This window comes from Rhopilema esculentum, chromosome 20 (genome assembly GCF_057945365.1).
Source record: "Rhopilema esculentum isolate cy_ngs chromosome 20, ASM5794536v1, whole genome shotgun sequence".
In the NCBI taxonomy this organism is placed as follows: Eukaryota; Metazoa; Cnidaria; class Scyphozoa; order Rhizostomeae; family Rhizostomatidae; genus Rhopilema; species Rhopilema esculentum.
This window is the reverse complement of record NC_142834.1, coordinates 2,628,851-2,645,814: the sequence shown is the minus strand read 5'-3', so window position 1 is coordinate 2,645,814 and position 16,964 is coordinate 2,628,851. Positions and strand designations below refer to the sequence as shown.

Sequence of the window (16,964 nt, the reverse complement as noted above, 5' to 3'; positions counted from 1 at the left end):
AGGTTCCCGTAAAATGGCTGGAAAGTGTGAATACATTGAAGTTAGAATGTCATAGATCACTTAGGAACTTAGTCCAACTTTGATCGAGGGAAATATTTATCAATTTATGACCGAAATATCTAAAAGGATTGTTAAGTCCTAATATAAATGTTTGCAACATTTTCTGCTTGTAGCAAGAGCATTTGATGAAACTTACGATACATTAGAAAAAATGCCTCTGTCTGCAAGGCAGACATTTGCTTTCGATGTGCTAAGCTCAAAATGAACGGGAGAAATTCAGTTGGTATTTCGAAAACCCAATAAATATGATGCCCTTTTAATACACTGGAGGAAACATTTAACATCCCTTGATGGATTCTTTCAAAATATATACAAATTATTAAATAAAGCATTAACAAGGATTTCTTGCAAGGGAAGGTTTTTTTCATTTCTAAACATGCTATCAAGAATTGGGATACTCTAGAACTCATCAATTTTAGTGGGTCGTTTCAGGGCTGGAAACTTTCAAGATGAATGCAAGATGTTTGATATTTAAAATAACGGAAATATTGTAGGGGATACTGGATTATTGGTGTGAGAATATTAGCATCCCCAATTTTTACTACATCCTAGGTCAGGTGTTAATATGAATAAACAACTAAGAAACATTGGCTCTAACAAATATTACAGTTATATAAACACTACAGAACGTCTTAGCTTGAGCTGTCTGAATCCTCGCGTTGATTGCGTTCAAGCATATAATTGTCCATGTCAATAGCACGGCAATTGTGAATAGCATAGCGTATTCTCTCAGTCATTATTTCCTTCGATGTGTAAGGTGGCAATCGAAGCACCAAGAAACATGTTTGTGCAGTCGGAAGGCCATCTACAGGCTGCAGAAGAAGAATTTATATTGTTAAAAACTGATGTTGCGCAAGACTCTCAGCTCGTAGCTATTTTATTGATGATTAAAGTAATGGACATGACACATTATTAAATGTCAACAGAGATAATGCAGTATCCGTTTATCAATGCAACCTACAGTATTTAATTGACAACAGAAATATAAAAAACCATGAGTGAGAATTTTGAATTTTTCCCCTAAGGCCATTATTAATTATAAACAGCCCCTAAATATTTCAGAATATTTCTAGAAAATAAGCGATGAAGTACCACTTAAATCTGTGTTCTTGGAGATCAATTCGGGTGCTCTTTCCAAGGGGTAAAAGAGACTGTAGTCAAGAGGGCGCTTTACCAAAATGGGCGTCAAAGGATTGATTGTATCCGAATTTACGACTACAAAAAAGGATGAAATACCTTATCGACTCCTATAATTTGCAGTTTTTGCGGAAAATCAGAAATGTTCGCTGGCAATCGTGATCTTCCTGATATGAATCTCAAAAACAGCATCCGTTCTTCCTGGTCTAAGGACTGGAGAATTTCCCACAGCCAGACTACTGATGTACTGCTTTGCTTCAGTTCTCGGTACCTGGAATAACAAAATCCTTCATGAAAGAACAAAATCTGTTCTCAATGGTGTTAGGAGTGATAAGAATTTCCAATATTCAAAATAATTAAAATTATTGCAAAACTCAGGCAATTATTCCAACGATGCTCCATGCTAAAAAGGGTATTCTATTTTCAAATGTGTTGACCCTGGTGTGAATACAAAATGTCTAAACCTTTCTAGCAAAAAATTTAAATTACATAAATATGAGACAAAACTTGAAATGATTTCACGTCAGGGCTGTAAGACGAGACTAAATCACTCGAAGGAAATCATTAGAAGAAAAGGCATTGACTCCACATGACTCCAAAAACAAAGGAAATGCCACAGTTGTTTAAAAAATGCATCACGAGCACCGGAAATTTAACCAAAAGTACAAAAAATTGAGCTATGGTAAAAATATACCACAAAACGAAGAAAGGTTAACAGTGTTGTGGTATTTTTGTATCCATTTCAGCAATTCAATAAATTTTTCATGAATCAACTTTTATCATATCAATTCATCCTTTTCAAATCATAAACATGAGCATAATATCAACCGATGTTCGTCGATCTCAGCAAAGAGGCTTTGTACCAACCTGACTATTTTCTTTAGTACTTCAGTATCAATAGTACCGGCACCGCAAACAAGCTCTTCAAACGTCTCCGGTTTCATAAGATTAAGAACCGGAACCGGAATGATTCCTTTCAGCCCCTCCTGGACGGCCGCGGCCTGCGCAGTTGACTCTTCAAGCCGGTGCCGGATCGCATGGTCTACATACTCAACTCTGTTATTAAAAGTCAGCGGTTTACTTTGACCGCCCGGTATAACAGGAACAAATCTGCCGTCTGAGCCTTGGCTTTCGAAAGACTCAAGGGGGATTGTCTAGAAATGACAAATAAAAAGGTAAATAGCTGAATCGCATAAATTGTGTAAATGTTGCCCCCGTCCGAACCTACAGTGTATTATAAGTTAACACTACGAGGAGCTAGAAATGTTATGTTATCTGTACTCAGACAAGGGCTAATGTAAAGCAGGAACTGAAGTAAACAATTTAAGCTTCAAAGTTTAAAGATAATGGATGGAAAGTTCAAGATTAATCGCTCTCTGTGGGCCTAAACTTAGCAGCAATAGGTCATTTAGGGACATCGTAGCAGTGCAGACAACCATGAGCTCGCTAATTATTATAACCAATACAGGACTAGGCTTATACCTTGCTTAAATACAATTACGAAATGCTTACCTCTGAAAAGGAGTCCTCGTCAATTCCACTCTTTTCAATATCCCTGATGCCTCGAATTGTCCTCAGGAATAGCATATCGACCTAAAAGAATTAAAATATGTCAGAATATATAAAAAACCCTGATCTTTAAAAGTAGAGAGGTCTACAGGAAATATGAAATCTTAAGAGGTATACAAGAGGTAACTCGTAAGGATAACTTCCTTGGGTCCAGGCGTCACAACAAGTATTTTCAATAAAACTTTCGTGCTAAATCAAAAATCATCATAAAATCAAAATAAGAACAAAGAGTTCATTAGCAATGGTTTAACTAAATTAATCTTTTACAGGAGAAGAAGAGTATTTTTAACTTGTTATTAAACTGACAATTGGAGAATTGGATAATTTTCTTTCAATATCTTCATTTTTGAAACAAGAGAGCTTTGTTTTATGCTCGGGGTCAGAATAAACTGTCCATACGTTGTTAAAATTCGACATCATTGCACATCAAAAAACAGAACAAAGCGAGAATGAAAATTGTAAGAAAATTTGGAAATTACTTCTTCAATGTCTTCTACAGAAAGCTTGATGCTGACGAGCTGTTTCCAAACAGTTGGAGCTAAATGAAGATTCAGGGGTTTTTTCGTTCTAATTGCGATTCCCATTAAGATGCCTAGAAATCGTAGATGCTCCAGCTCTTCTTTCGAATTTGCATTAGGGTTTAAAATGAACCTAGTACGAGAAAATATGGATAAAATTAAATAAAAATAGTGAATTTTAAGAAATTTAAATCTTTGAGGGTAAAAGAGACGAGGAAATTTTTAAACATCATTTCGAGCAAAATATTTGTTCGAAGAAATCTTCCCAGACTAAGTCCCCAGTGCGTTGTGACAATCTGGGAATAGCAAGGACAATATTCTAAAAGGGTTTGAAGAAATATTTGGGATGTGATTTGGGTATATCAAGGCAAGCAACTACAAGTTAGTTTAAAAAAATATAAAATACTTTTTAAACTCAGCAGGAGAAAACAAATTATGAAAAAAATTAAAGAAATGAAAAGAATTCAAGTTGGACATTGTGTTTTAAATTAAGTCATGTTTTAACTCGAAGGGGGGAAAATTACCGATCTCTATTATATCCAACATCAGAAACACTGTTTGGTGTGGGTATTAACAGCTTCAAGTCAAGCTCATCTGATTCAAGCTCCTACAAATATGAAATAAAAATAGCAAATAGTTATAAAAAACTTGAGATAATACGTATCACAGCGTAACGTGTGATAAAATAAAAAGTACATCATTATATGACATCACAAAACAAAGTTCGTCCTCAAAGCTAAAGATTTAATCCATTTTATGAGAAGCCAAACTCCTGTTTAGGAATGAGGTTTAGCAAATTCATTCAAATAAAAGGGAACGTGATGTTAAATGACGCGACACATTGTAACATGATATGATCAAGGTGAGATAACGTGAAGAAATGCAACATAACTTCGCGCATTGAAACAAATCGTGACGCAACGTTACATAATGTGACGCATCGAAATACAACGAGAGGAAACGTAACATAGCGTGACGCAATGTAACATAACGCGAGGCAACGTAACATAACGAGACGCAATGTAACATAAAGGAGAGGGATCGTAACATATTGTGGCGCATCATAACATATCATGACACAACGTAACACAACGCAACACATTGCAACGTAATGTAATGTGACAGCATAGAAAACCGTAACATAACCTTCCATTGCCACCATAAAGTAACGTAGTGCGACGAGTGAATAAACGCGACATACCTGACACATTTCAGTCATAATCTCATCAAATACCCCACCAGCATCATCTGCAGCCTCATCGACCAAACGAATCTTCCATGCGCGAGAAGGGAAACATAAATCCCTTGGTTTGTGCTTCAGGACTTGCTTTGCAACCTGCCTGAACACGGAGTCGCATTTCTTGCCCCTTTAAGAGAAAAAACTCCCCATTACTGTCTGAGCCCCCAGAACAGATCCGCTTCCTATACAAACTGGCAGATCTCTACAAAAAGACCAGCCTAGGCAATTGGAGCTCTTGTGAATGTTCACTAACAAATTTTTATTGCGACTTCAAACTTCTCAAAAGGATTGAATTCAAATAGGAATTGACAAGGATCAGAATAACAAATAACAAAACAAAACAAAAACAAAAGTTTAACAAATAAAAAATATATCTTACTTAAAATGACATTAACTCCAAAAATACTGAAGCGGTTTCAAATGACTTCACCAATTTTGCGTTGTTGGTATCACCTCTTCAGAAAACATGAATATACATAATTGCGGCATTTTACGACTACTAAATCATGCCACAGAATTAAGTCCCTGGTCCAAAAATTGAAATTTCTCATGCAATGTTTATGCAGACTAAAGTCATCGCAAAATATGCTGATATCTTTCGTAATAAAATAAAGAAGTCAACAAAAAGTAAGCTTTTAACTTAAAACATAAAAACGATTCACACTCACTTGCTGTCGAACCTCTTCACTCGAATCTGGGGACCACTATTTTTATGGTTGATCATCGTTCTGTTGACAGCACGCACAAGAGGCAGCGAGTGAACACGAGGCGACAATAAAGAACGCAGTCTACCATTGCGAATTCCTTCGACAGATCGTGACAGAGCTCCCTGAAAAAATGCTTAGGGTCACAAATAGCAAATGCAAAGGTTAAATGAGAGAGAAAAACTAGTGAATGGGATGAAGAGTATTAAATTACGCCTAAAGCCATGATACACTTAAATCAGGAAGACCTATTTTATCCGTATAAAGAATCATTTCAAGATACTGCTTTGAATTTAACGCGCTACAAAGAGCCATGTTTGATAAATCTGCATGTTATGATTGGAGTAACTTGGCAGCAGGACAATATTTCTACCAAGCAACAACTATGACAGGACAGGGCAATTGCAAAACAGGTTTTTTAACATTGAATTGCAACCCTGTATAAATAAGTACAAAATTAGAATGAATATGACTTACCATGGCCTATCTAGCCTTATATCGAAAGGTAACCTTACTTCACGAAATACACTTTCCTTAACAGCCAGTCAAATATTTTGTAACACTACAAAAGGAACCTGGCAATTTCCATTCAATTCCCTTTTTTGGTACACAATGGCTGCGCGTCTAATTAAAATAAAAAAATTTTGTAAACACACCTCATTTTCTCTAAAATCGATCAATCTCCATGACTTAGAAACCAGATCTGAAAATCTCTGCAAGATCCCCAGTCGTTCTCTAACATCAACGATTCTGCATTCTTTAAGAGCAGCAAACTCTCGAGGGATGTTCTTTGGAACACCCAACTCACTCAGGCCGGATCGATTAACGGGTAGGGGGGAGGCCATCCACGCTGCACTATGCGACTTTCCTGAGCAAGAAAACAGATAAACCAGGTAAATTTAATCAATATGTTTTAGCGCAATAATGATAATCTTTTTTTGAATTTAAAGGCACTATATTCCGACGCATTTCGCTGGCCAGTTAAATTCAGATTGGTTAGACTAGACAATAGACCTATTGTTACGGAACCAAATTAAATTCCCATTGGTTAGACTATACAATAGACCTATTGTTACGGAACCAAATTAAATTCCCATTGGTAAGACTATACAATAGACCTATTGTTACGGAACCAAATTAAATTCCCATTGGTAAGACTATACAATAGACCTATTGTTACGGAACCAAATTGAATTCCCATTGGTTAGACTATACAATAGACCTATTGTTACGGAACCAAATTAAATTCCCATTGGTTAGACTATACAATAGACCTATTGTTACGGAACCAAATTAAATTCCCATTGGTAAGACTATACAATAGACCTATTGTTACGGAACCAAATTGAATTCCCATTGGTTAGACTATACAATAGACCTATTGTTACGGAACCAAATTAAATTCCCATTGGTAAGACTATACAATAGACCTATTGTTACGGAACCAAATTAAATTCCCATTGGTAAGACTATACAATAGACCTATTGTTACGGAACCAAATTGAATTCCCATTGGTTAGACTATACAATAGACCTATTGTTACGGAACCAAATTAAATTCCCATTGGTTAGACTATACAATAGACCTATTGTTACGGAACCAAATTAAATTCCCATTGGTAAGACTATACAATAGACCTATTGTTACGGAACCAAATTGAATTCCCATTGGTTAGACTATACAATAGACCTATTGTTACGGAACCAAATTAAATTCCCATTGGTTAGACTATACAATAGACCTATTGTTACGGAACCAAATTAAATTCCCATTGGTTAGACTATACAATAGACCTATTGTTACGGAACCAAATTAAATTCCCATTGGTAAGACTATACAATAGACCTATTGTTACGGAACCAAATTAAATTCCCATTGGTTAGACTATACAGTAGACCTATTGTTACGGAACCAAATTAAATTCCTATTGGTTAGACTATACAATAGACCTATTGTTACGGAACCAAATTAAATTCCCATTGGTTAGACTATACAATAGACCTATTGTTACGGAACCAAATTAAATTCCCATTGGTTAGACTATACAATAGACCTATTGTTACGGAACCAAATTAAATTCCCATTGGTAAGACTATACAATAGACCTATTGTTACGGAACCAAATTGAATTCCCATTGGCTAGACTATACAGTAGACCTATTGTTACGGAGCCAATCGGCGAATTGCTAAAACAATTAAAAGCCTATCGATAATTCTGAACGGCTGACTGATAGGCCATAGCGCCTTTAAGTGGACTGTTCTAACAGGAATCATTAAAGGTTGATATAACCCGACAATATTCTTCAAATATTCTATTTAAAATCCTACTACAAAATTTCATTTTCAAATATAACCCCTTCTGAAGTACTCTAATACCTAACAAGAAATTATTTGAGTAGGCCTACCTGCAGATATCTGTGCAATGCTCTTTCCCACTAGCTTGGGAACTTTCGTTGGGATAGGCTGCAAGTCAGAGTGGCTCAACCCAAGCTGTCCATCATTGTTGTTACCCCATGACCAAACATCACCTTTCGAGTCGAGGGCTAAAATGAACTCACAGCCAACTGCAACGTCCCAAATTACAGCGTCACCGAAAGAAGACACCAACATCGGGTATGAATGATCATTTCGTCTTCTTTCGTTCAATCCAATAGACCGGGCTAAAAGTAACAAACAACGGGATAACAAATGAAATTCTTTTTAGCATTCTGTAAATTATCCACTAACGGATACATCCAAAAAGCAGAATAAACGAATTCATGATAAAATTTCCAGTGGCGTAGCTTGATCTTTCATACTAGAAGGTGAATGGTCATCAAAAGTATAATTTACTGACGTAAACATGAAGGAAGAAAAGTTAGAGGCAATCGACAGATATACAAGTGGCTTAAGCCACCTGTCAATCAATATTAGCCAATCAAGGAGCGTGTGAGTGGAATCAGGCTCACTGATTGGTCAATTTTTGATTGAAAGATGGCTTAGGCTCCTTTGGCATCTGAGGTGCTATTTCACCTTCCGGTAGTGTAATTTACCGACTGACTAAAGATTTTGTGGACCAACTGAAATTTACCTAACAACTCATAAGGGTGGGGGTGACGCACCCCCTAAAACCCCCGCTTGCCACGTCATTGAAAAATTCTTTCTTACAGTTAAAGCAGTGAACACATTATGCAAGATACTAAAAGTGTTTGTCAGCGAATCTTTTCTAAGCTTTCTCTACCATTCGACAAAACACTTAGAGCAAAAACATTCATAATAATAAATAAACAAAAATAAACATACAATATCCGAATATGTAGACTTTCCCTGCCTTTGTAAGAGCGACTGAGAATTGAGTGCCACAAGCGACCTTTTTGAGCTCCTTGTTGCTTAACTGGCTCACAACAGTTGGCGTAGACTTGTGTGAGCATATTCCGATTCCAAGTTGACCAAACTCTCCCTCTCCAAATGCAAAGAGGGTATTTCCATCAGACGAGACCACAAGCGTATGGTTTAGCCCACAAGAGACCTTGAGACAGACAAAGGAATGATTAGTTTTGCAATAGGATACAACTGCATCCATTGCGACCGCATCCAATTGCGACCGCATCCAATTGCGACCGCATCCAATTGCGACCGCATCCCATAAACCCCTAGTTTCTGGAGATGATGCAAGGTAAAAGCTGATTAACAAAAGAAAACAAGATTTACAGCCCGGATAAACCGACATCTCAAAAGCAGTGTTCGCTGGAACCAAAGAGACAAATAAAACGCTTGCCCTATCATATGGTAACTTACTTGGCCAAACTTTTCACCGTTAACTTGGATTCTTTGCGGCAGTTTCTTGTTCTGTGAGGTACCATCTCCCAGCTTACCAAAATCACCATTTCCAAATGTGAAAAGCTTTCCGTCCGAAGTAATAACAGCAGAACTCTTGTGTCCGCAAGCGACCTGTCCGGGATAAGAAAAGAAATTTAAATAAGTAAAAATCGTAATTATAGGGAATCAAAAACAAAATCTAAGGTTTAAAAACTTAATAAAAACTACCTAATAAAAGGTTTAAAAAAGCTACTAGAGAAGCATTATACTTTAATAGTTTATAAACTAGACTGAATTGTTCATTTTAAAAACAACCAATGTCTTGGCAACCAAGAAGCATCTTAAAAAAGATTGAAATCTAATGGTGATTTATAAAGTCACCAGTAATACTGAAGTACGAGATTCAAAGAGCAACCAAAAATCACCAACTGAGACTTTGCAATTGATCCTACATTGAACTGGGAATCAAGGACAATGACACCTTGCCCCTTAAGGGAATAAGTTTTGAATCTCATGAACCGGCCAGGGAATTTAAAAACAAATAGATTTCCCTTTTGGATAGCTAACCAACAAGTCATTTAATTCCGTCAGGAATACAGTAATTCTACATTATAGGAATAGCTTTTTTAATAAAATTCATTAGAAGACTGCCTGTGTTGTGGCTTTAAGAGACTGTTGCCAAGCAACTCATCAAGAATGCGTTCCAACCAATCAAAAACGATTGGCAGTATATCCAATTGCCTACCGTTTTGAAGCCCGGTAAGCAGGATGTACTCTTCAAAGAAATCTGGACATAGTTTCCAAGAGAATTAGGTGAAAACAGGGGCTTTTTTGACCAACGAAATGTGTTAGGCCATTTTTGCTGATACTGAATATAAGAATACCCTACTAGATTGGGGAAAAAACTGGCAATTAAAGGCTTGAGAATCAGTCTACCTGGATGACTTCCTCTCCTTGCAGAGCCATTATTAACTTTGGTTTTCTTTGTCTTTCACTTGATCCATGACCAAGTTTTCCATAATCGCCGTCTCCCCAACTGAACACTTCCCCAGAATCGGTCAAGGCCAAAGAATGCCCGTCAGATCCAAGAGATGTTGCTAGCTGCACAACAACGTAACCTGTTGATTAAAGAGTATTGAATTTCAGACTCGAAAGTAAAATTAGGCTTTCTCCAATCATTAAACTCAAAATTATTCCCCAACAAAGCAAAGCTGGATCGAATTTACAGGGCAATATTCGACTGTCGGTAATGTTTCTGTTATGGAACTAAGAGCAGTTTGTCACAAAAGGAACTTATATGTCTCTTTTGAACAGGGTGCGTGTGCTAATTGACAGCTCCAAATTGAGAGATAGCTTGAATCGAACCTGATTGCTTCTTACAGGGCTAGGATAATGTGAAAGAAGATTAAATAGCCCGTCCCCGAGTAGCTCAAAAGTTGGGTCCTAAATGTCCAATTAACACAATTAGGTCATCATATGGTACATAATATGAACCTCATTCGAAAAAGATATATTTCAGCATGTGTTTCTGTACAAGATTAAAGAAAAACCTTTAACAAAATGTTTTTTACTAATTTCCTAACTTTTTCAAAACCATGGTAATTACAACCACGCGAAAATACCCTTTGAAATGGGTGCGAGGATGGCTCAGTTGTTAGGGGCGCTGTTTACAGACCCAAGGGTCGGTGGCCCGAGTCCTTGCCATGACCAAACATCCACCTAGAGTGAAGAAAGTCGCAAGCTCTCTGTAATTCCAGGCATAGGAATCACGAGATGTGGTCACATCGAGGGGAAGGACCAGGACACTGCTCGATAAGCATAGCTTCTCAGTGTCCTAAAAACCATCTACGGATACTACGTAGAAACAAAAACGAATTCATATGCGAATTCAATTCAAATACGAATTAAAATGAGGCAGAGACTCGCATACCTGCAAGCGCAGATATTGGTGTCAGTGTCACCATATCATCTGAGTTTCCTTGCCCCAGGCGTCCATAACTTCCTTCGCCACAAGCGAGAACTGTTCCATTTACTTGCACCACAAATGTGCAGTTTTGCCCACATACAATCTGCCTTACTTGGGTAGCTGATGTCGCAAGTTCTGGCTCTGAAATGCTCGTTCCAAGGCCACAAAGTTGGCCATGAGACCCAGATCCCCAAATGTAGACATCCTTTGGGATTTCAATCTCCCAATCCCCTGGCCGTTTACTGGCCCATAATGCGATTTGCTCATCCATTGCAAAAGTCCACCTCAAATTATCCTACAAAGAATTTTCATAATCAGAAAACATATAGAATTTGTAAACAAAATGCTAAGTGCAAAGATACAAACGAGATGAACCTATACCACACAAACCAAAATGCATTGAACTTTAACCGATTAGTAATTTGTAAAGTCAAGTTACTTTCGAACAACAACTTTTTGCTCTTCAAACACGAATATCGTGTTTTGTAGCTATAGGAAAGTTTGTTCCCTGTTTTAGGTGCAATGTCCCCTTCTGGTTTCCAAGGTGATTGTATGCAGAGTTTATAAATAGTTTCTAGAGCGTCGATGTTAGTTTAAGTGAAGATTAATTAGTTTAAACGGGGAACTTGTGATTCACTCATTAGAAGCTTTGGCCATGGGTAACCCCCCCCCCCTCTCCCCAATAATGATGGACTTAACATTTACTTACCAATCCAGCCGAATCCTTTGCCTCACTGCCTTGGATAAATGCTTGTGGAAGTTGCTGTCGTTTGAAAATTGCATCCGTAACTCCAGCTGTCAGGCAAAGAGTTTGAAACCAGGACCAATCTTGTATACAGCTTTCATTAGAAAGACGGTCTTTTGCAGACGGCGTAAAAATATCTTCGAGCTTCAGAAAAATCGCTAACTCGGCGAGTGCTGACATCAACTGACTGTGTTTTAATTGTGTGAGAATGTTAATTTGGTTCTGTAATTGAAAGAAGAGGAAAATTAACGATCTGGATTTTATATTCTGTGAAGATGTTTAAATATTGAATTCAAAATATCCACTCCACGAGAGCCTTAAAGGTTGGAAAAGTTTACTTAGGCCTGGACACATGTCAATAACAATGGACAAGAGCAAGTACAGTACAAATACACGACAATTTTTCAGGCAATCTCTTGTTGGTTCTTGATCAAAGGGTATAATGTTTGAAATGATGGTTACCGAGTCTTAAAAGTTCTTACCATCCATAAACACTGAAAGACTAAAACTTCATACATTCGACCAAAAACTGAATTTTTCATTGACCTTGAGAAGTTGAAGAATGTAAACCAGAACATAAAAGCAGAAGAATTTAACAAGGGGAACATTTTAAGTGACTAAAAATTAGAATTTAAACTAAGAATTTTGTCGGCCTAGCTCAAAACAAGATAAATTATTTAAATCAGAATATAGGCTAAGATTTAAATCAAACTATAACTGAACAGTTTCTGTTCCATTACCTCTTCATAATTGTATTGGTCCTGTAGCATTGTTGGTAACCTCTCTAAAAATGCTCGTAAGTAGAAAGACTGACTCAACCCAGAGATGCCATGTTCAATCAGCCTCATTCTGCAATGCGCAAGCAGCCTCAATTTTTCCCTTTGGTCTTTTGTAACCTTTATAACAGCGATCTCGTGACTACCCTTTGAAGTAACTGCTAAGCCATGATCATTCATCCAAACGAGATTTGTTATCGCTGCCTCGTCACGGTGCGTCTGGACAACAAGGCCATCTTGAAGGGACCAAATGTTCACGATACCATTGGCACAGCCTGTTGCAAGCATTGTTCCAGCATTGTTATAATCTAAACAAACAATGATTCCTTCATGTCCACTAAGAGACAAGGACGGTTTTTCTTTTCCAGTATTAAACTCCTGCAGCCAATGTCTGCCATCTTGCTGTCCCTCGCTTGTAACTAGGGTACCGTCAGCCGCTGTTTGAGGCTCTTGGTCTGATTTCGAGGTTGATGTGTCAGAGAAAGCAGGTGCATCGTCACTTTCTATATCTTCTTTTGTCAAGGCTTTGTGCAGATTCCAAATATGGATTTCTCCAGTGGTACAGCCACTGAAATGTCAAACACGAGTGGTATACACAAGGAAATGAAACCTCCATAGGGTTTGAAACTGCTGAACTAGATTTACTGCGCGGAGAAGAATGATGTCCGTAGAAATCTTTGTGACGTCAGGATTGGGATTTTTGTGAAAAACTACTTCTCCGTTGTTTCGAGATGTCTTTTAGTGAAAGGAGTCCGAAAATGGAGGATAAATGTGTAACATTACTATGAAACTTTTCCAAAGATCCATAAAGGTCTTACTAGTTACAAGCTTTCAAAAACAATGACAACCAAAAGGCTTTAACAGGCCGCACTTTCATCTGCGGATTGCCTAACGTATCCCTAAAGTTATTTGTCTAACAGGTTTTCTATTTCTTTCCTTAAGTTATTTTAAGTTTCAATTTATTTCTAAGAAATTTTGCAGCAACTTTGGTCATGTTTAGCCAGGGCTAATTGTGTCATGTCACAAAAGGCATATCAAATAAGCTTTGTTTGAAGATAGCACGAAAAAGCGAACACATAGCATACAAAAGTACTTCTCATGCGATACTCTTTATAGTATAAACGTCGGATATTGACTCAAAGGCAATCCAAGGTAAAGTGAGTACTCCCTTGTTTTGACCAAGCCAGTCGCTAAAGGGAACGTGTGGGGTGCGATACCCCCTTTGAAAAAAATCCATTGCAAAAACGAGGAGTTCTTTGTCATCTAGGGGGTGCTTATTCTGCAAATTTCCCAACTTTTCGGCAAATAAAGGATGGCTCACGCACTTGGGACTTTAAAACCCCCTTGGGCACAATGGCCAGCGACGGGCCTGACTTCTGACCGACCGGGCGATCAACGAGAAAAGGAGAACGACAATGCTGCTATTTAATCCCCCCCTCCTCAAAAAAGCTCCTTTGTGAATAAAAAGATGATTGGCACTTACGTGGCTATTTGAATTGTGCCATCTGGGAGGAGCGATGGATTCCAGCAAAAAACGGTCGGGCTGCAACAAACGTGCTTCAGAGAGTGGAGTAAAACAACACCATCTTGGACTTCGCGCCAAATCTTAAAAATAAACATATCCCATTTAGCCAAAAGGCAAGTACGCGAAATCTCTAATGATTTCTAATCAAATTGAACGCAATCATATTAATAACAGCAACACTGGTCAGAATCCGATTTCTTGTAAAAATCATAAAGGAAACATGTTCGTTTGTTCCAGCCCTTTTTTATCCGCACGGGGTTAGTACCCGTCAGTTCCCACCTGGATTGCTTTGTAACCTTACGCAAAATCAATATGAGACTCGAGAATATGCATAGAAGAACTTGTCAGAATGAAGTTTGGACATTAGATAACAGTAGTCACAGAAAATGCTACTCAAATTTATAATATCACTGTTTCTCTAAAGAACGGATATCAATTTTCGAGTATTCTATGCTTTGCAGAAACGAGCCACTTTGAAAATATCAAATACTACAATAGCAAAGTTTTGTTTAATGCAAAAATATTCTAGAAGATACGTGTTAACCCGATGATATGGGGCCTTTCTGCAAGAAGCAAGGGCCTTTTTGAATATTACGGTGGTCCTAAGTAGTTTATTTGCAAAACAAAGGCTTAACAGTATTGAATAGTTATATTAACACGCGTCGCTGACATGACCAAATTTTCACCCAGAGTGAGGAGAGTCGCAAGCTCTCTGAATTCCAGGCGTAGGGATCACGAGGTGTGGTCACATCTAGAGAAAGGACCAGGACACTGATCGATAAGCAAAGCTTCTCACAGTGTTCTAAAAACTACCTTCGGATTCATGGAAGTAATAAATACTAATTGGATGCAGATTGAGGTTCGATACCAAATCAAGACAGTTACCTTGACAAATTGATTTTCTGCCAGCGATGCAAAACATTCTCCAGTTGAGGAAAACTGCAGCATTAAAATAATCTCCTAAAAGAGAATTGCACTGTTACTGTGATGCTGGCGGGAGGAGGTCATCACAATATGTTTAGCTTCTTCCACAGAGATTTTTAGTTATGACGTCACAGAAATCTATTTTCAAAATTTTCATTTTTAATCCCATAACTTGAAAGAGCATCATAAAATGCCTCGCAATGTGCAAAAACAGTTAAATGTGTTACGAATTGGCTGAGATATGGCCACATGAGCACAGGCTCTTGCCCCATCAAACCTCTGTAAATTGATCTTTGTTCATAATGAAAAGGGCCTAAACGACAGCAATCCGTTAGCAAACTTCAAATCTTTCATTAGCCATATCTCATCCAATTTTCGATATATTAACCTAATTTTGCATATTTAGAAGTATTTCTTGTTGCTCATTTATTTTATGTGGATACAATCCCAAAACTTTAAAAAAATGCTTTTGTGACGTAACACTTAAGAACTCTATTCACTGAGCTCGCTAAGGCCTGTTAATATATACTAAAGATTTATTACGAACCTCGTGTCCCTGAAACTTCTTCATGAGTTCACTGTCCTTCCTAGCAACGATAACCACTCCATCAATGTAGCCGATGACGAAAGATTCCTTTATGTTGTGCCAAGTCAAGGCGCAAACGGGAACTAGAAAAGCATAAATTTGATCACTAAAAGTCAGTAGGCGCCGAGATTGAGGTGCATAGTGAAAACTGCGGAAGCGACAGCCTTCTATATTGGAAGAGAGACAACTTTAAAAATCGTGGTCTTGCATGACAGTACCTTAATCACAGGTCTTCCAACAGTACAGAACTACAATGGAGCTTTCGTAAAACGGACGCCGTTCGGAGCAGTATAACTGGCCATTAAACAGAGGTGTTTGTTACATAAAGGTTCCTTTGAGAGCTTTTTAACTATCATGGACAAAAATTTCTGTCCGCTGCTAGGAGGTGTCCGATGTTGAGAGGTGTCCGTTGTTGAGGGGTGTCCGTTGTTAAGAGTTGTCCGTTGTTGAGAGGTGTCCGTTGTAGAGACGTGATCGTTGTATAAAGGTGTCCGTTATTTAGAGGTTTTTAGAGGTATCCGTTAATAGAGGTTCACCTGTGCTCTTTATGACCAGGTAATAGACTGATATATCATTTAAAACTGGCTATACAAACACGCAGTAGCCGATAAGCATACTCAATCATATAAAGAACAAACCTTCCCTTCTGCACTGCTCTACCTCTACACGGTTGAAATTATTGCTATCCTTGATGTCAATAATAGCCACTGACCCATCAATGCGCCCAAGCAGTAGCGCATCTTTGCTCCTGCCTTGTTTCAGACTTGACTCAGAAACACTAGGCCATGCTAAACACATGATATGACTCGGGCTGCTATCCACGTGTGGGTGTCCGCCTGACACCGCCCATATGCTTATCAAACTGCCTTTTGAGCCACAGATCAGCGTACCAGAAGGGTTGCATCGTAAGTTACTGATGTTCGTCTCTTGGTTGCTCCAATCACGGAGGCAGTGACTGTAGTCTAGGAAATCCAGTTTCTGTTGCATCATACTTCGACCACGGCTGCTAAACTTCCATATTAGTGTTGTATCCTCACCGCTAGATGTTAACAAAAGGGGTCATCGTTTAAAGGCAATCGACAGATAGTAAAAGGGCTCTGGGCAGCTTTAAATAAAAAGTTGACCAATCAGTGACTGTGATTTTACCCACACGCGTATTGATTGGCTAATATCGATTGACAGATGGCTCAAGCCTTTAAATTCTGAAACCCAAATCGTACTTGTAGGAGCAAAATTTGGACATTTTTCTTGCAAAACACCCAGTGCCTACCCCCTGTTGTCAAACCTAACTAAAAGGGGCAAAGAGGGGTTGATCAAGGTGCTAAATTCTAAAACATCTGTTCATGGGGCTGCTTGCAAAAACAAGGTCAATATCTTTTTATTTTCAATTTCATTTTTATTGACATAGATAATAA

General features: G+C 38.1%; 1 protein-coding gene across 1 annotated transcript in view; it reads right to left on the bottom strand.

Annotated features, from left to right (window-relative positions):
• Positions 1-478: 478 nt before the first annotated feature.
• LOC135687105 (putative E3 ubiquitin-protein ligase HERC1) overlaps positions 479-16,964 on the bottom strand; it is a 59,111-nt gene continuing 42,625 nt past the window's right edge. Inside the window, exons 44-63 of the mRNA XM_065203563.2 lie at positions 16,188-16,588; positions 15,511-15,632; positions 14,925-14,999; positions 13,998-14,119; positions 12,479-13,082; positions 11,703-11,960; positions 10,958-11,288; positions 9,964-10,145; positions 9,007-9,159; positions 8,512-8,737; positions 7,635-7,889; positions 5,885-6,096; positions 5,193-5,353; positions 4,486-4,651; positions 3,809-3,891; positions 3,246-3,417; positions 2,710-2,790; positions 2,065-2,351; positions 1,297-1,468; positions 479-872 (exon numbers count right to left, since the gene is read on the bottom strand). Of these exons, the coding sequence (XP_065059635.2) occupies positions 693-872; positions 1,297-1,468; positions 2,065-2,351; positions 2,710-2,790; positions 3,246-3,417; positions 3,809-3,891; positions 4,486-4,651; positions 5,193-5,353; positions 5,885-6,096; positions 7,635-7,889; positions 8,512-8,737; positions 9,007-9,159; positions 9,964-10,145; positions 10,958-11,288; positions 11,703-11,960; positions 12,479-13,082; positions 13,998-14,119; positions 14,925-14,999; positions 15,511-15,632; positions 16,188-16,588 (4,243 nt within the window). The 3' untranslated portion in view covers positions 479-692. The remainder of the gene's footprint in view (positions 873-1,296; positions 1,469-2,064; positions 2,352-2,709; positions 2,791-3,245; positions 3,418-3,808; positions 3,892-4,485; positions 4,652-5,192; positions 5,354-5,884; positions 6,097-7,634; positions 7,890-8,511; positions 8,738-9,006; positions 9,160-9,963; positions 10,146-10,957; positions 11,289-11,702; positions 11,961-12,478; positions 13,083-13,997; positions 14,120-14,924; positions 15,000-15,510; positions 15,633-16,187; positions 16,589-16,964) is intronic.